At 38.6% G+C, this 19,397-nt stretch overlaps 2 protein-coding genes across 2 annotated transcripts; both read left to right on the top strand.

Moving 5' to 3' along the window:
- Positions 1-37: 37 nt before the first annotated feature.
- Positions 38-7,524, top strand: LOC117247145 (class II histocompatibility antigen, M beta 1 chain-like). Its single transcript, XM_033611443.2, has 4 exons — positions 38-506; positions 4,076-4,363; positions 6,090-6,374; positions 6,841-7,524. The coding sequence occupies exons 1-4, from the start codon at positions 449-451 to the stop codon at positions 6,954-6,956; spliced, it is 747 nt and encodes a 248-aa protein (XP_033467334.1). The 5' UTR covers positions 38-448; the 3' UTR covers positions 6,957-7,524.
- Positions 7,525-7,724: 200 nt separating this feature from the next.
- On the top strand, positions 7,725-18,313 carry LOC117247140 (multiple inositol polyphosphate phosphatase 1-like). The gene is made up of 7 exons (XM_033611431.2): positions 7,725-8,373; positions 11,182-11,367; positions 12,658-12,852; positions 13,593-13,690; positions 14,195-14,325; positions 16,220-16,353; positions 16,810-18,313. The coding sequence occupies exons 1-7, from the start codon at positions 7,965-7,967 to the stop codon at positions 17,061-17,063; spliced, it is 1,407 nt and encodes a 468-aa protein (XP_033467322.2). The 5' UTR covers positions 7,725-7,964; the 3' UTR covers positions 17,064-18,313.
- Positions 18,314-19,397: the final 1,084 nt, after the last annotated feature.

The raw sequence follows: 19,397 nt of genomic DNA on the forward strand, positions 1-19,397 counted from the left end.
CATGATAAATGTCATTTTAAGCCAAGTTAATCAGAGTCAGCACAACTGCATGTAAAACAGGAATATTAGTGGAGCATTTATTGTCATTACTCATGTAAACACCTTATATTGTTTTGTTTTGGAATAAGGGTAAACACTGGAATCATTTGGGCATGTAAATGTAGGTAGTGACAGTGAAGGAAAACGTGTGAAATATGGGAGAAGTAATTTTAGGCAATAAGATTTTTTCACAGTAATGTTAAACTCAGCACACCTCCGCTACAAACGGGAACACAGTATGAACGTAGCTTCAGCACTATGTTAACAGCACTCATTAAATAAACAAACTTGTAGCAGCAGTTGTATGGCCAGTTTGGGAAGTAAACCTCACCCTATCAACAGGTGACTCTTCTCAGTGCACTGATGTGATTGGTTAAACTCCCACTTCCTTATTTTTGTCAGGCTGATCATGGTTCAACAACGTCTGCATGCCCTGCTTTTGCTCTTTTCACTTCTGCAGCAAACAGGTAATAAATTATGTGATTCAAAAGTACAGATCGACTTGACTGAAGTGAGTGAAACAGTTGTTGTCAGTAATAATGTTATCATGCAGAGTTTAGTTCATCTTCGCGGCCCTGACAAGCTATTTTCTCACTGAGCTTCTTACAGCTGATCAGACCTCACCCACATAGTTCTGACCTGTACAGATTAGTCTTAATAAATCAGGATCTTAACTTTTAGTGTTACTTATGTATTCATGAATAGTTAATGCAATGAATTAAAGTAGACCTACAATGTTGGATATCCGTAGAAAACATGGCCAGAGTTTTGTGACAGATTTTTATTTTTTTTTTATATGGTCATCAGCTCCAGGCACGCTGCTGCAACTGTTTACATTATATTCCCTGCTACATGTAGCTAACATCAGGGAAACATTACATACATGTATATCACTGACAATATAAGTTATATGTATTTACATGCTAAATAAATGTAATTTTATTAATAAATCACATTCCAATGTGCTGTCTGATGCTCCCAGCCCTGGCAGGTATTGCAAAATGGTTCAGCCCATCTGACAGCGGGGTCAGATGCACAGAACATGCAGGCATTGCTAATGTAAACATGTGAGGGGGACCGCAGCCTTAAGAGCTTAGTCAGAGTGTCTCACCAAAAATCAGGGACCACTAAGGGAAAAATCAGAGTACATAGAGAACAAGAAAATAAAGGAGCAGAGAGGTGATGACCAAATGTCTGAAAAGGTGTAACAGGCAGAGCTGAGGGTGAGGAGTGAGGCAGAGTAATGTTAGCAAATAAAACCTGCTGTATCGCCTCAATTTTAAAGCTACAGACACAGGTTAAACTAGAGGACGTGAGGGATCCATTGGTATCAACCATGTTGGCTATCTTGTCAGAAAGGGGGCCAAATAATGCTCCAAACTTGAACTTAAGATTTGTGAAGTTAAAGGGAAAATTACCTTTTTTCAAAATGGTGTATTTAAATATTTCTGCATACTGGGGTCTCTGAACAGTCTCTGAATAGGGGAAACATACATTAAATATGCTGCTACATGCAGCTACATGCTAACATCAGGGAAACATTACATACGCTGCTGCATGTAGATGCTAACATCAGGGAAACATTACATACGCTGCTACATGTAGCTACATGCTAACATCAGGGAAACATACATTACATACGCTGCTACATGTAGTTACATGCTAACATCGGGGAAACATACACTACATACGCTACTACATGTAGCTACATGCTAACATCAGGGAAACATACACTACATACGCTACTACATGTAGCTACATGCTAACATCAGGGAAACATACACTACATACGCTACTACACGTAGCTACATGCTAACATTGAGGAAACATACACTACATACGCTGCTACATGTAGCTACATGCTAACAGCAGCGAAACACACATTACATATGCTGCTACATGTAGCTACATGCTAATATCAAAGGAACATATCATCTTGCTGCTGTTTTAGAACGAGTGGTACCCATGAATCATACGCACACATACACATGGGAAAAAAGGGCCCAGGTTGAAAAATACCTAAGTTATCCTTTAATATCTCCAGATTTCAGATCATATTATTTTTCTTCATTAAGAACATATCTGATTGTGTTTAGAAGCTTTAACTGATGATTTTTTTTTAATGGTAAGTGCTGCTATACTCTGTTACAGTCATGGAGAGGTGAGGTCTATCTCCTTCCGGTGGATCACCACCATGGGACCTTATTTCAGAAAAAATATGTACAGCCAGAGACGAATAATTTTTTGTTGTGCCATGAATTACACACACGGTGTTCATCAATTTAAAAGATTTTTCAAATCAGGAAAGTTGCTTAGCGAACTGCTTTTCTCGTCTCACATGATATTAGTCACCAACACCAGCTAGCTGGCTAGCTAGCTAACTCATCTGTGTTCCAGCACACACATTATCTAGCCTGATGTGTTTTATTTAGCGGCTCCTGTACTGTGTCTCAAAACACATTCTTCCATTAGCACACTTCCATGTAGTACACTATGTGCACTATGTACTTATTGGCGCAGTGCGCAAATTTCAACAGGGTAGTGTTGTCTCAAACCAAACACGGCCATTGTGCACTCACCGGAAATGACGACAGCAAATTAACTAGTTAGCAAACTAGCATTAGCATTGGCGTTATCATTCGCGGTACCAAATCATTACAGACTGCTGAATTAACCCAACAAACATACTGCTGGCTTATACCCGACAACAGTATAGTGGTGCTTGGTGAAAAAACACATGTATTTGTACAATGCAGCGACGTTCACAAGTGTGTCAAGTTTGTCTCTATACCGTACATATAGTGCATCATGCAGGTTCACTGAAAGGGGGTGAACTTCACCTCTCCATTCTCGGACTGCGGTGACAGTACAGAGACCACGGACATAGATACATAGACGCTGTGACTGTATCAGCCAATTGCAGCAATACATCAACATTGCGGCCATATTGGAAAGGGCCAGACCAGCCTGTAAACAACTGACAGTAAACAGGAGCTGCAGTTTTTCTGTATAAAAAGCTCTATAACGTTTATATTTCTCTCAATGAGTCATTTTTTTTAATCCATGAGTTTATGATCCACGTGTAGTAGAACAAAAGTTTTTTTTTTTTCAGTTAATTCATCCGAATATATTTAGTCTATAATTGCTTCTGGATTCTCAGTAGAGGAGTGTATGTTAGACTGACAGGAACTGAATTACTGACATTGTTTAAAATAATTCATTATCATGAGGAATTATAAAAACTTTAATTTGTTTCTGGCTTCCAGCAATCAGCAATAGCTAGGGCACTAAAATGCAGCTCCTTGAATACTTGTATTTGTCTACAGATAAGTCTTGCCCTCTCCAACATGGTGGCAACCTTGACATACAGTCCAGCGGCATAGATTAATCAAGAGATCACTGGCACTGTTTCTGTACTGTGCAGCTCATAGAGCAGGTGCACATGAGACTTCTGCTGACCGAACGGCTAACTTCCTGTTAAACACTCCATTGACTTGAATGGGGATAGAATGATTTAATCTTGCAGCTCCTCTAGATTTTCCCAATGTTATCTGACAGAATGGAACAAATCCTGACAGTGAAACGAGTCATATCTCAGAGGATGTGATGCCTACAAATATTTGTTTACTGATTCATAAAAAAAAAGTCTGCGGAAAAAAGTATTTGGGGCCGCAGGGCATCAGGTGATGGTATTTATGATAATTACAGTTTGGCTACTACAAAAATTAGCTTTAAACCTAACACACTTCTTGGGGGACCATCCAGCAGCCAGTGAGGCATCTATTTTTTTATTTATCTATGGCAGAGATGCCGAGATACAGAAGACCTTGAAACACTGACCAACCAGAGCAGACTGGGCTTTTTCAGGAGGGCAGGACTTAAAGAGACAGGTGCTACAACAGGCAGAGAGTGAATACAGATGCTCCAGCACCGACAGGATGAGGAAAATAAAGTGTTTTTTTTTTTTTAACATTAAAGCATGTAAAAGTTTTCAGAGGCTGTAAGTTGTACTGATATTTGTTGTCATTTACTACAGAGGTGACTGCAGATGGAAAATACTTCCACATTCTGAAAACGTGTCAGTTCATAGAGACGGGCTCACAGTATGATGTGCAGTACTACATTCACTACCAGTACAACGGCCGACTGCAGGCGGAGTACAACAGCTCCACAGAAAAGGTGGTTGGATTCACAGAGTATGGAAGACAGTTCGCAGACACTGTAAATAAAAACCCTGACTACCTGAAGGTCAGGAGACATGATCTGGACTACTACTGCAAGTTTCAAACTGCTCTGGCGTACAAAGACATTCAGGGTAAAGCAGGTATGTGAAGTCATCGTGTCACTTTTAGTGCGAAGAAAAACTTGAAAGCTACTTCTCTGTCTGTGACTGATTACAGTGACATACTGTATATGCTCGCAACCTCCTCCATTTTACGCAGCCTTGATTCAGTCTACCATCCATCTCTATGTTTATGACAAATACATGTCCCTTACTCATCACTGTATTCTTTATGATTTGATGGGTTGGACTTCACTGATCACTCGCAGACAGCTGCACTGGTACATTTGTTTATCTATAAAGCAATATTTGGCAAACCTCTGGCCGACTTCTGCCCCCTGCTGTGTGTCAGCTCTGGTTGTTTCCGGCTATGCTCCTCCAGGTGGTGCTTTTCAATCAACACCAGGTTTTAACAGATCTGGGGAAAACTGCATTCTCCTCCTCTGCACCATGGAAATGGGACAATCTCCAAAAAGATCTAAAATTAGAAACACTTAAAGGGAAATTTCAGTTTATTTCAACCTGTCTCCTATCGTCCTAAATTTGTTTCAAGTGACTAGTGACATAAAAATAATAGTTAGCATGTTAGCTGTTAGCCTAGATACAGCCGGGGCGCATAGTAGCATCAGACCTGTTAAAACGTAAGTGAACGGGCAACCTTCAAGTGCAAAGTTAGTCCACTAAACAAGCTTTTTTTCCACAAAGACCGCCTCATATCGTTAGGATAAATGTCAGAGAACATATAGAAAACGACATGTAAACGTGTTGTCTTACCTTACCGGCGTGCTGCCATGTTTGTTTACCATTTAGCTCTGCTTTCCAAAGTGTGGCTGAAATATATCTGGCGAGCTCTAGATAAAGCCCAGCTGGATACTACTCCAGGTGGAGGTGTCTCGTCCTCGGTCACATCCAGACCTTGAAAATAAGGCTGCAACTGGTCCCATTCTTTGCAACAGAGGCATTCCTCTTCTGTGGGCACTGGGGCACAGCATTCACAGGTACACCACCAATCTCCAGAGCTACGCAGCCTTGCAGCAGCCATTCCTCCTCTCTCGTCCTCTACCTGTTGCGCCTCTCTCTCTCTCTCTCTCCTCCGTTCTTCAATTTCACGAAGCTCTTCATCAGTGTATTCTGGCTCAAATAAATAAGGGCGGCCATCAAACTCTGCAAAATCAAATTCCTCCTCCACAAAGTCAAAGTCTGGCAAAAAGTCAGCCATTATTCTATAAATCTTTCATAAAATAAATGAATGAACTTTTCAGGCTACTGTCCGGTTCTGCCTTCCAGCTGTTGCTGCTTGTTCTCGCCAGATTTCGGCCGCGCTTTGGAAAGCAGAGCTAGATGATAAACAAACATGGCAGCACACCGGTAAGGTAAGACAACACGTTTACATGTCGTTTTCTATATGTTCTCTGACATTTATCCTAACGATATGAGGCGGTCTTTGTGGAGAAAAAGTTTGTTTAGTGGACTAACTTTGCACTTGAAGGTTGCCCGTTCACTTACGTTTTAACAGGTCTGACGCTACTATGCGCCCCGGCTGTATCTAGGCTAACGGCTAACATGCTAACACCACTGCTGTTTTTATCACAAATATAAAATACAACTATTTAAATCTGTATGCCCCTCCCACCTAAATAAAAAACATAGGTCCCTTCCCAGTGCTTAAAGGAATGATTTGACATGCCTCCCCCTTTTTTTCAGCTCCATACTGGATGCTGCAAAACAGCTGCTTTCCTTGTGTCCTAACAGTGTTTCCGTCCTGCAGTGCCTCCTGTCACCAGGCTGAAGTCAGTGAGGTCTGACAGCAGTGAAGACTCAGTGGTTTTGGTCTGCAGTGCCTACAACTTCTACCCTCGGCACATCAGACTGTCCTGGCTGAGAGATGGTGTTGTCATACCTGACCCTCCAGGTGTGGTCATTACGAAGATGCCCAGTGGAGCCTGGCGCTACCAGATCCACTCACACCTTGAACTCACCCTGAGCACAGGGCGAAACGTCAGCTGCATGGTGGAGCATATGGGGCTACAGGAGCCGCAGCTGCTGCACTTCGGTAGGCCAACAAGTCCTCAAAATGAAACGACAGAATTTGTATTTTGTCCCCTAGAGAAGAGGTCATCTGTTTCTCAGAATAATCCAGGGACCCCTTGTGTATGTCCCTTGAAATTATTTGATATAACCTATTTCTATATATCTGTGTGGGTGTATATATATATATATATATATGTGTGTGTGTATGTATTTTTTTTTCTTTCTTTCTTTCTTTCTTTGAGATCCACTGCTCTAGAACAGTATAAAGAAATGTTTTATCATTGGATCACAACGTACCAGCAACAGCAACTTCAGTTACTGTGGGATGACACACATTATCTGGTCAGGTTACACTGCTGTCAAATTTTAAGAGCAATGAAATGATTGTATGATTTATTAAAGCTAAGCAGAGCAAGAGCATATTATCTATATATTCTTGTCAGTTGTTTTTTAAATCACTGTGAATGATTGTCTCTGTCTCTCTGCAGATCAGTCAGAGCTACAGTCGACGCCCCTTAGCCTTCCACTGGGAGGATCTGTTCTGGGAGTGGGACTGAGTTTCCTGCTCTGCGCGATGGGATTTTACTGGAGAAAGACACACTGAGCAGGAACTACCTGTTGCAGGTTGTCATTTAAAACCAAAGTAACCAAACCGGTTTATATGATCAGTCACCTGAAGGAAATCACTGCGGCACATGTTCAGCGCTGGTTTCCAGTCTGACCGGCCCAGATGGATGTGTGGCTCCCATGACTGACGTGCAGCTTCATCATCAAAGACATCACCATATACAGATCCGATTTGTTCCGTGTCTACATGTATGTTTAGTGGCAGACAGGATGATGGTTACTGAGGCTGGACAATAAAGTCACATGTCAAAGTTAGGAAAAGACATCCTGCCTGTCGACTGTTGCAGAGTGGAGAAATAATCTTTTTTGTTGCTTGTCACAGCATTTACATTTAGAAATGTGTGCCTGTAGTTTCTCCTAAAAAACTGAATGATGATGATAATCCTGAACATGATTCTATTATATCATTAAAATATTACTGAAAATATTAAACTGCTGAAATATGTCTCATTTAATATTTTGGGGGGAAAATTACCAGATGCTCATAAGGAGTGAAAACCCAAGGCTTTTGTCAACTCCAGAATTTTGTTTAAAATATATAATAACTAAAATCAAATAAAAAAATAAAAATAAAGAAAGTCCCCGAATGTCATCAGATGGTGAACTGAAGCTGTTGGATAAATAAATATTTTATTTTGAAAGTAAAGAGTGATTTGTGTATTTATTTTTTTTATGTCGGCTTTTATTTTGAATGATGTTAAACGGAAGCTGTTTAATTACCGGAAACTTGACGCGAGTGTTTCCGGTTTTTGGAGCTAGTCAGGCTGGTGCTTCAAAAAGAGCTCACGTGTAATATAAATACTGCAGTAGCTCTCTCTGATTTTTTTATATTCGTATTTTGGAAGTATTATTTGTAGTTTTTTGAGATTGAAAAACTCCGGAAACGTTTTTTGTGTGACGACAGAGAGGTCAAAGGTCAGATGAACCCGGAACATCAACAAAGCAAACAAAGGCGGCGTTCCGTTTAACCGTGAGACCCTCCGTCATGTCCTCCGGTGTACTGCTGGCGGCTCTCTGCCTGCTCCTGACCCGCCTGTCCGGCTCCTCTCTGTCGGTGCCGGACATCCCGCACATCGCCGCTTACTTCGGTACAAAGACCCGGTACGAGGAGGTGAACCCGCACCTGCTGCGGGACGTTTTCTCCGTCAATAAGTCCGTGTTGAAACCTCCGCCCACTGAGCGCTGCTCCCCGGTCCACCTCACCGCCGTCATCCGGCACGGCAGCAGGTACCCGACCGTCAAGAACATCCGCAGGATCCAGAAACTGAGCGAGCTGGTCCGGCGGGAGGCGACACGAGGCTCCGGAGGCTCCGCCGGGGGCTCCACTGGCACCGCGGGCTGGCTGCAGGACATCCACAGCCGCTGGGAGATGTGGTACACCGAGGACATGGACGGTGAGCACCGGAGGGACCGGAGGGATTGAATATACCTGTTATTCTGCTTAAACATTATTTATATGTCGATGAAATGATTCTTAGTGAAAATAATTCTGCTATGTGACTAAAATATTATTAAAAATATACTAGTTAAAACTGCATAAATATACCTGTAAATCTGCTTCAGTGTTACTGAAAGACAAAATAATAAATTATTACAATATTACTAATAATTCACAAGCTAAACTGCTGATATGTAATTTATAATTCAATTAAATGATTATTAGTAAAAATAATTCTGTTATGTTTCTAAAATATTATTAAAAATTTATCAGTTAAACTGCTGAAATAACTGATTACTGAAAATAATTCTATTAAAACATTACGGAAAATATTAGGGATACACGATAATATCAGCACATCATCGGTATGGTGATGGCGTCTTAAAAATGAACCATCAATATCGGCCAACGTGTTTTTATTCATCACAATGAATAAATATTACAAACACTGAACAGTATTTCATGTCTCCAGCTGCTGGTAGGCATATACAAAAGTATGTATACAAAAGTATACAAAAGTATGTATAATATGATGTTAATTCCACTACAGAACTGCTCAAAATTACTCTATGAATTATTATTAATAATCAAAACATTACTGACAATAATTCAGTTTTGTTGCTAAAATATTAATAAAAAATATACTTGTTACTCTGCTTAAATATATCGATTAACCTGCTTTGAAAGACGATTATTGAAAATAATTTCATTAAAACATTATGGAAAATATACTTTAAATCTGCCTTAATGTTACTGAAACAAAAAAACATTAAATTATTGAAATATTACTGATAACACGCCCGCTAAACTGCTCAAATATGACAAAATATAATTTATTTAGATGATTAGAATATGACTGAAAATATACTTGTTAAACTACTGTACTAGTACCAAGGGAAACATTCTAATAAATTATTGAAATATAACTGATAATACACTGTTTTTTCTGCTTTACAATACGGAAAATCATTTCATAAAATGATTAAAATATTACTGGAAATAATTCTGTTAAATGATTAAAATGTTACAGGAAATAATTCTGTTAAATGATTAAAATATTACTGAAAATAATTCTGTGAAATGACAAAAATATTACTGAAAATAATTCTGTTGAATGATTAAAATATTACTGAAAATAATTCTGTTAAATGATTAAAATATTACTAAAAATAATTCTGTTGAATGATTAAAATATTACTGAAAATAATCATGTTAAATGATTAAAATATTACTGAAAATAATTCTGTTAAATGATTAAAATATTACTAAAAATAATTCTGTTGAATGATTAAAATATTACTGAAAATAATTCTGTTAAATTATTAAAATATTACTAAAAATAATTCTGTTAAATGATTAAAATATTACTGAAAATAATTCTGTGAAATGACAAAAATATTACTGAAATAATTCTGTTAAATGATTAAAATATAACTGAAAATAATTCTGTTAAATGATTAAAATATTACTAAAAAATAATTCTGTTGAATGATTAAAATATTAATGAAAATAATCACGTTAAATGATTAAAATATTAATGAAAATAATTCTGTTAAATGGTTAAAATATTACTGAAAATAATTCTGTGAAATGACAAAAATATTACTAAAAATAATTCTGTTAAATGATTAAAATATTACTGAAAATAATTCTGTGAAATGACAAAAATATTACTGAAAATAATTCTGTTAAATGATTAAAATATAACTGAAAATAATTCTGTTGAATGATTAAAATATTACTAAAAATAATTCTGTTAAATGATTAAAATATTACTGAAATAATCATGTTAAATGATTAAAATATTACTAAAAATAATTCTGTTAAATGATTAAAATATTACTAAAAATAATTCTGTTGAATGATTAAAATATTACTGAAAATAATTCTGTTAAATTATTAAAATATTACTAAAAATAATTCTGTTAAATGATTAAAATATTACTGAAAATAATTCTGTGAAATGACAAAAATATTACTGAAATAATTCTGTTAAATGATTAAAATATAACTGAAAATAATTCTGTTAAATGATTAAAATATTACTAAAAAATAATTCTGTTGAATGATTAAAATATTAATGAAAATAATCACGTTAAATGATTAAAATATTAATGAAAATAATTCTGTTAAATGGTTAAAATATTACTGAAAATAATTCTGTGAAATGACAAAAATATTACTAAAAATAATTCTGTTAAATGATTAAAATATTACTGAAAATAATTCTGTGAAATGACAAAAATATTACTGAAAATAATTCTGTTAAATGATTAAAATATAACTGAAAATAATTCTGTTGAATGATTAAAATATTACTAAAAATAATTCTGTTAAATGATTAAAATATTACTGAAATAATCATGTTAAATGATTAAAATATTACTAAAAATAATTCTGTTAAATGATTAAAATATTACTGAAAATAATTCTGTGAAATGACAAAAATATTACTGAAAATAATTCTGTTAAATGATTAAAATATTACTGAAAATAATTCTGTGAAATGACAAAAATATTACTGAAAATAATTCTGTTAAATGATTAAAATATTACTGAAAATAATTCTGTTAACTGATTAAAATATTACTAAAAATAATTCTTTTGAATGATTAAAATATTACTGAAAATAATTCTGTTAAATCATCAAACTATAACTCATAATATTCAGGTTAAGCTGCTGAATATCATTGTCACATGATTAAAATCGTACTGAATATAACGATAGTATCCTCTGCTTCCTCCTCCTCATCCTCATTCTCAGGTCAGCTGGTGACAAAGGGCAGGGAGGAGCTCCGTCAGCTGGCAAGGCGTCTGTCTGTCCTGTTTCCGTCTCTCCTGTCGGAGGACAACATGAGGAGGATCAGTCTGAGGAGCAGCTCCAAGCATCGCTGTGTGAGCAGTGTGGAGGCGTTTCAGGAGGGTCTGCAGCAGCACTGGAGACACACAGGTGAGTGCCCTCACAATGTAGAAATGTACTCAGTGCAGAAATGTCCACAGATTGTAGAGATGTCCTCACAGTGCGGAAATGTCCTCACAATGCAGAAATGTCCCAACAATGCAAAAATGTCCAGAGGCTGTAGAGATGTCCTCACAGTGCAGAGATGTTCTCACAATGCAGAAACGTCCCAACAATGCAAAAATGTCCCAACAATGCAGAAATGTGCACAGAATGTAGAAATGTCCTCATAGTGCAGAGATGTCCCAACAATGCAAAAATGTCCAGAGGCTGTAGAGATGTCCTCACAGTGCAGAGATGTTCTCACAATGCAGAAACGTCCCAACAATGCAAAAATGTCCCAACAATGCAGAAATGTGCACAGAATGTAGAAATGTCCTCATAATGCAGAGATGTCCTCACAATGTAGAAATGTGCACAGAATGTAGAAATGTCCTCATAGTGCAGAGATGTTCTCACAATGTAGAAATGTCCTAACAGGGGCGTCGGTGGCTTAGTGGTAGAGCAGGCGCCCCATATACAAGGCTGTTGCCGCAGCGGCCCGGGTTCGACTCCAGCCCGTGGCCCTTTGCTGCATGTCACTCCCTCTCTCTCCCCCTTTCACGCTTAACTGTCCTATCGATTAAAGGCAAAATGGCCCAAAAAAATATCTTTAAAAAAAGACAAAAGAAATGTCCCAACAATGCAAAAATGTCCACAGACTGTAGAGATGTTCTCACAGTGCACAGATGTCCTCACAATGTAGAAATGTCCTCACAGTGCACTTACGTCCCAGTAATGCAGAAACGTCCTCACAATGTTCAAATGTCCTTATAATGCAGAAATGTCTACACAATGTAGAGATGTTCTCACAGTGCCGAAATATCCTGACACTGTACAAATGTCAGTATAATGCTGTAATGTCCTTATGATGCAGAAATGTCCCAACAGTGCAGATATGTCCTCATGATGCAGAAATGTCCCCACAATGCGGAAGTATCACAATGATACAAAAATGTCCACAGAATGTAGAAATGTCCTTATAACGTAGAAATGTCCCCACAATGTGGAAGTGTCCTTATATTGCAGAAATGTCCCCACAATGTGGAAATGTCCTTATATTGTAGAAATGTCCCCACAATGTAGAAATTTCTTGATAATGCAAAAATGTCAACAGAATATACAGATGTCCATACATTGCAGAAATGTCCCCACAATATATAGATGTCCTCACAATGCAGAAATGTCCTAATAATGTTCTCATAATGCAGAATTATCCTCAGAGTATGTCTCTGTCCTCAGAGGTGCAGTACGGACACCAGGTAGACGACGAGCTGATGCGCTTCTTTGAGCGTTGTCGTGGTTATGTGGAGGGCGTGGAGAAGAACCGCACAGCGCTGCTGGAAGTGGAGAAGTTCAAACACGGGGAGGAGATGGACGGAGTGAGGAGGAAGATAGCCGAGAGGCTGGGCCTTCCTCACCACCGCCTCACACCTGGTTAGACACGCACGCGCACACTTGTTTGTCTATCTGCGCTTGTGAGGAGCAGAGCAGAGAAAGTGCTCCCATAGTGTAGAAATGTCCTCACAATGCAGAAATGTCTTGAGAATGTAGAGACGTCCACACAATGTAGACATGTCCTCACAATGCAGATATATCCTCAGAATGCAGAAATGTCCTCACAATGCAGAAGTGTTCTCATATTGCAAGAATGACCCCAAAATCTAGAAAATGTCTCAACTATTCTGGTTTAAAACTTTTACCCACATTACAGATGTTATACTGACACTGCAGAAATTTCTTCATAATGTAGAAGTATCCTCAGAATCTAGAAATGTCCTCACAATATAGAAATGTTCCCATGATGCAAAAATGTCCCCGTAATGTAGAAATATCCTCACAATGTAGAGACGTCCTGACAATGTGGAAAGGTCCCCACAATGTCAAGATGTTCTTACAACTCAGAATTGGTCCCATATTGCAGAAATGTGGTGACAGTGCTTAAATGCCTCCACAGTGCAGGAATGTCCTCACAATCCAGAAATGTCCTCATTATGCCGGTGTAAAACTTCGTCCAGCATTATTCCTAGATTGTCCCTGCATATGTATATTTATATTTGTGTCCAGTGGAAACTTCCTCCTCCAGCCCTCGTCCTCACTGCACCCATGTCAGTGCTCTGGTCTCGTCATCCAGAAGTGATGTAGAAATGAAGATTGTCCCTCTGTGTCTCCTGTAGATCTGGTTGAAGCAGCGTTCTTCTTGTGTTCTTACGAGCTGTCCATCAAATCTCTTCACTCACCGTGGTGCTTCCTGTTTGAAGAGGACGACGCAAAGGTACACACATGGTTTGACATTATTGTGTAGTGATCCATCAGTTTGTCAGTCCACTGAAAAATGATCAATCAGTCCTGATCGAGTGTTTTAGCCCAGGTCATGATTAGTCATTTAATATTGATTATCTGCTGATTGTTGCTGCAGTAATGAAGACTAGAAACACTGTAAAGTTTATGAGTTTTACAAAGTAAAACTTCTTCTTTAGTTTGAGTTTTTTAACTTCTGAAGACGTCACTTTGGACCTAACGAATAATCAGTCGATCAAAACAGTAACTGATCAATAAAACAATCGATAGTTTCACTTGTAAGTTATTGATATTAGTTAAGAAGGAAATGACATCATCAATGGTATAATTGCCATGTGGATCATTAAAAGAAAAGCTATAACATTTCCACTTCACCATCACACACCTGATCAGTTGTCAATAACAGGTAATGATCAGTGGATCTGTGAATCAGCTCGTACAGAGTGAGGTGATAAATCTACCTGCTGTCTGTCTGCAGGTGTTGGAGTACAAGTCGGACCTAAAGCAGTACTGGAAGCGTTCTCACGGTCATGTGATCAGCAGTCTGTCCAGCTGTCCTCTGTTTCATCACGTCTTCAGGACGCTCGACAAGGCCGGACGTCCACGCAGGTCGGTGACATCACAGGAAGAACATTAGTTACGTGTTAATGTAAAGGTATTAAACGTGTTAAAGCGAACCTCAAATGTGTCGCAGCAGCACTCTGAGTACAGAACGTCACCTCAACAGGGACACATCAAAGACATGCAGATATGTCCCCACAATGCAGATATGTCGTCACAATGTAGAAATGTCCCCACAATGCAGAAATGTCCTCACAATGCAGAAATGTCCCCACAATGCAGAAATGTCCTCTTTCTCAGAATGCAGAAATGTCCCCACAATGCAGAAATGTCCTCTTCCACAGAATGCCGAAATGTCCTCACAATGCAGAAATGTCCTCTTCCTTAGAATGTCGAAATGTCCTCACAATGCAGAAATGTCCTCTTCCTCAGAATGCCAAAATGTCCTCACAATGCAGAAATGTCCCCACAATGCAGAAATGTCCTCTTCCTCAGAATGCAGAAATGTCCCCACAATGCAGAAATGTCCTCTTCCTCAGAATGTCGAAATGTCCTCACAATGCAGAAATGTCCTCTTCCTCAGAATGCCGAAATGTCCCCACAATGCAGAAATGTCCTCTTCCTCAGAATGCAGAAATGTCCCCACAATGCAGAAATGTCCTCTTCCTCAGAATGCCGAAATGTCCTCACAATGCTGAAATGTCCCCACAATGCAGAAATGTCCTCTTCCTCAGAATGCAGAAATGACCTCAGTTGCAGAAATGTCCTCTTCCTCAGAATGCAGAAATGTCCCCACAATGCAGAAATGTCCTCACAACGCTGATGTCCTCACAATGTAGAAATGTCCTCTTCTTCAGAATGCAGAAATGTCCCCACAATGCAGAAATGTCCTCTTCCTCAGAATGTCGAAATGTCCTCACAATGCAGAAATGTCCTCTTCCTCAGAATGCCGAAATGTCCCCACAATGCAGAAATGTCCTCTTCCTCAGAATGCAGAAATGTCCCCACAATGCAGAAATGTCCTCTTCCTCAGAATGCCGAAATGTCCTCACAATGCAGAAATGTCCCCACAATGCAGAAATGTCCTCTTCCTCAGAATGCAGAAATGACCTCAGTTGCAGAAATGTCCTCTTCCTCAGAATGCAGAAATGTCCTCAGAATGCAGAAATGTCCCCACAATGCAGAAATGTCCTCACAACGCTGATGTCCTCACAATGTAGAAATGTCCTCTTCTTCAGAATGCAGAAATGTCCCCACAATGCAGAAATGTCCTCACAATACAGAAATGTCTTCAGAATGTAGAAATGTCCGAACAATGTAAAAATGTCCTCATAATGCAGAGATGTTTCTGGAATATAGAAATGTAATTCAACAACAGATAACAACAATTGCCCTTCGGGGACATTAATAAAATTTGAACTTGAACTGCACCTGTCATGGGCAGCCCACTCTGACATCTCTCCACTTAGTGCATGTATAGGTCCAGTTTGTGCATGTGTGTGTTCGGACCTGTGTGTAATTGACAAAAAGAGTGAAAAATTGAATTTCCCCTCGGGGATTAATAAAGTATATAAAAATAAATTAAAAAAATGTAAATTAAATTTTTAAAAAAATTAAATTAAATTATTTAACTCGTCTGATGTCCAGAGTTTGATTATGTTCTGTTCTTATATAATTATATATCTTTCATGTGATAATTTGAAATGCACTGTGTCAAAGTGTGAAGTATTTAACCCGACACATCTGTATAATTTTTTAATTTAATTTTTATATACTTTATTAATCCCCCTGTGGGGAAATTAAATTTTAACTCCTGCTTGGCTGTCTAACTGTGAATTCAGATACAAACTCTTAATGTGAAGAAACACAGACAGGAAGCTGACAGAAATGTGGTTTGAATAAACTTTATTGATAATCAGTGTTGGACTGTTGGGTCCATCAGGTCCACGGACGCAGCACCTGAGCCAGCCTCCATCCTGATGGGCCACGCTGAGACGATCCTCCCCCTCCTCTCTCTCCTGGGACTCTATAAAGACCAAACTCCGCCCAAGGCTGACAACTACCGCACACAGCACGGTATGAAGCCCTGCCCCCATTCTAATGTCCAGAAAGAACAGCTTTATTTAACATGAAAAAGGAGCTTTGTCCCTGGTGAGCAGCTCCTGCTTGCAGTGTGCCCCTGGATCTACAGACAAATATTACTGTGATACTGAAGAAAACTTAATAACACAATGTTTCTCAGTCAAGTTCTGTGGGCTGTTTTTACGATTACTCCTCTGACTTTTCTCTGACTGAATGATTTCAAAGTGGATTTATGGATGTTTACTCTGGAGACATGATGAGAAGTCTCACTGAGTCATATCGTTTAATATCTGTGCGTTCACATTTCACTGCGTGATAAAGAAGAGGAGGAAGGCAGCTCCTGCAGTTAAGGCGTCATCCCCTCCTCCTCCTCCTCCTCCTCCTCTTCCTGTCATGTTCATCCTGACATTAAGAACACTGACACTGTCTCTCACCTGTTGCTTCTCGTAGGTCGAAGTTTCCGGACCAGTCTCATTGTCCCATACGCTGCCAACGTCCTCTTCGTCCTGTACGACTGCCAGCGAGGCCCGCGGCTGCAGCTGCTCATCAACGAGTCTCCGGTTCGATTCCCGGGACTGGAGGAGGAGGATGCGCCGCTGTACCGGGACGTCAGGGCTACGTACCGCCACCTGTTGGACAGCTGCGACTTCCACAGGGAATGTGAGTGGAGGAGCGGAGGCCGCGGACCAAACACTGAGCTGTGAGTGAAGAATCAGGTCCTCCAGACACGAAGCCTTAATCAGTATATACTGATACACTGATCTGTCAACACTGGAGTCGCTTCAGACGTTCTCTGCATTCTCACCCATTAGACGTGGAATGAAAACCGCTCTCTAAACCCCGCCCCCCGAACAGTGAGTGTCCAGTCATATCACAGCAACAGTGTACATGTACACGAAGGCAGCACATGGAGCTGTGCTCACACAGAGACTCTGTATAGACAAAGTTTCCAAAACACAAAGTGTAAAGACCCCAGTCATGGCCCCCTGCTGGTGGCCTGTAGAAACTGACCTCTGCTTTAATGTGATGTCATCAGTTTGTGTTAAATTAAAAAGATTAAAGGTAAAAAAAAAAGCACTTGTTTTAATACATTTCTCCTTTTAGAGGACTTCTTCCCATTTTTATGTCTGATATGTGGTGACTGCTGCGGTTCACTGAAGCACATCAGCTGTTTGATTCCTGACTTCTGCTGCCGGCTGGCTGGTTGTTGACCATCAGTGTGTTTAAAAGCGTAACATGATGTTAAAACGAACCTGATTTTTCAGACATGTTTACGTGTAACTGAGTTTCCAATTGGCCTTTTTGAAAATGGGCAGAAAATGTCATAAACCTGCAGTTTGTTTACATCAGGTTAAAATCTTTATAACCACGGCATGATGGAAAAAAGCACTGGAATAAAGGAAGTGTGAAGTAATTAAATGAATTCTAAAAATATTACTTAAAAATGTTATTTCATCATTCTGATTTTAATAGCTGCAGATTTTATTCACTTTTTCTTCTCAGTTTTCTTCTGTTGGGTGTGTGATTTTGGTGAACTGACCCTTTAATCTGCTATAAACCAGTCAGTTAGGAAAACGGTCATTTTTAGTGGTGGCACTGCAGGATTTATGTTGCTTTATGTTCTTTATTTATTCAGATTTGAATGATCATGTGATGTGTGTTTGCTGTGATCAAACTGACGATAACTGAAGATAATGAGGCTGTTCAGTTCTGGGTCGGCTGCTGAATCTAAGCTGGCTCTGTGTTGTGTCTTCAGGGTGAATTCATTTTATATTTCTGTTGTTGACTGTCGATGTCATTGTGCCCAAATGACAGCTGAGCTTTTTAAACTGGTGGCAGGTTTCACTCGGTGCTTCTTCCTTGTTTGACTTCCTGTGGAGTTGTCATTTAATTACAGAACGATGGATGCCAAATGTTTTTAATTGAAAAGCTTTAATAAACATTTTTCACAGTGTTTTCTGTCACCGTTCTTGATTTTAAAAATAATACTGAACTTGGATGCAACAAAACGCACAAACAAACAAACAAACATGCATACACACACACACACACACACACACACACACACACATGCTATATAAAAGTCTTTTTCTGGCATACTACAGTATATTATGGCTTCATTTGCAATACCAAACCATCACTTTTTATGACATTCAGTGCCACACTCTATCCTGTCCATCTCTTTCAAACACTGAACCATGCTTTGCCCACCCAGGAAATCAAAATTCACAACATGCTACCTCCTGAAACAACTGTTAATTGGTTAAGTAGTCCTGTTGGGCTGAGGCCAGCAGTGTGGGTTGTTAAAGTATTTTAAAATGGCTTTGAAGGTGGCTCGGCCAATCATAATCATGGAACAGAATATAATACAACTTATTTATGACATACCATAACCTTTTATGTGACATACTGTAATATAATGTATTTTATCACATCATAGTATGACTTTTCCACATACTACACTGACTTTTTTTTTAACAGACGTATTACACTCATTTTTGAAGACATACTTTACAATGACTTTTTTCATCATTTTTGATGACAGTTTTCATTGGCAAAAATTATTAAAAAATAATATTTTTGACGATAAATTATTTCATCATTTTTGACATGTTATACTATGACATTTTTCATATTTGAGGACATCATATACTCGTTTTTAATGACATAAAGTACGATGATGTCTTTCATGGTATTTGAGGACATACTATACTATGAATTGTTGTCATGTTTTTTGATGACTATACTATACTATGGCTTTTTCCTGATTTTTTACAATGTGGCATTTTTTTATGGTTATTTACGACATGCTATACTATGACTCTTTTTCGTAATTTTTGATAACAGTATACTGTGACTTTTTTTCATGATCTTTGACGATACACTATACTTTGCTGTTTTTTAATGATTTTTGATAATATACTATACTATGACGTTTTTGGCGTAATTTTTAATGACATACTGTACTTTGAAGCGTTTTCATGATTTGTGACTACATAGTATACATTGCCTTTTTTTCATGATTTTTGACGACATAC

Source organism: Epinephelus lanceolatus, chromosome 21 (genome assembly GCF_041903045.1).
Source record: "Epinephelus lanceolatus isolate andai-2023 chromosome 21, ASM4190304v1, whole genome shotgun sequence".
Lineage (NCBI taxonomy): Eukaryota > Metazoa > Chordata > Actinopteri > Perciformes > Serranidae > Epinephelus > Epinephelus lanceolatus.

Excerpts from the sequence above, each read along its gene's own strand:
- LOC117247145 (XM_033611443.2), top strand. The coding sequence starts at position 449 with ATGGTTCAACAACGTCTGCATGCCCTGCTTTTGCTCTTTTCACTTCTG. Across the intron at positions 507-4,075 it reads TTCACTTCTGCAGCAAACAG|AGGTGACTGCAGATGGAAAA; the intron begins GTAATAAATTAT and ends CATTTACTACAG. Across the intron at positions 6,375-6,840 it reads GCCGCAGCTGCTGCACTTCG|ATCAGTCAGAGCTACAGTCG; the intron begins GTAGGCCAACAA and ends GTCTCTCTGCAG.
- LOC117247140 (XM_033611431.2), top strand. The coding sequence starts at position 7,965 with ATGTCCTCCGGTGTACTGCTGGCGGCTCTCTGCCTGCTCCTGACCCGC. Across the intron at positions 11,368-12,657 it reads GCAGCACTGGAGACACACAG|AGGTGCAGTACGGACACCAG; the intron begins GTGAGTGCCCTC and ends CTCTGTCCTCAG. Across the intron at positions 16,354-16,809 it reads CAACTACCGCACACAGCACG|GTCGAAGTTTCCGGACCAGT; the intron begins GTATGAAGCCCT and ends TGCTTCTCGTAG.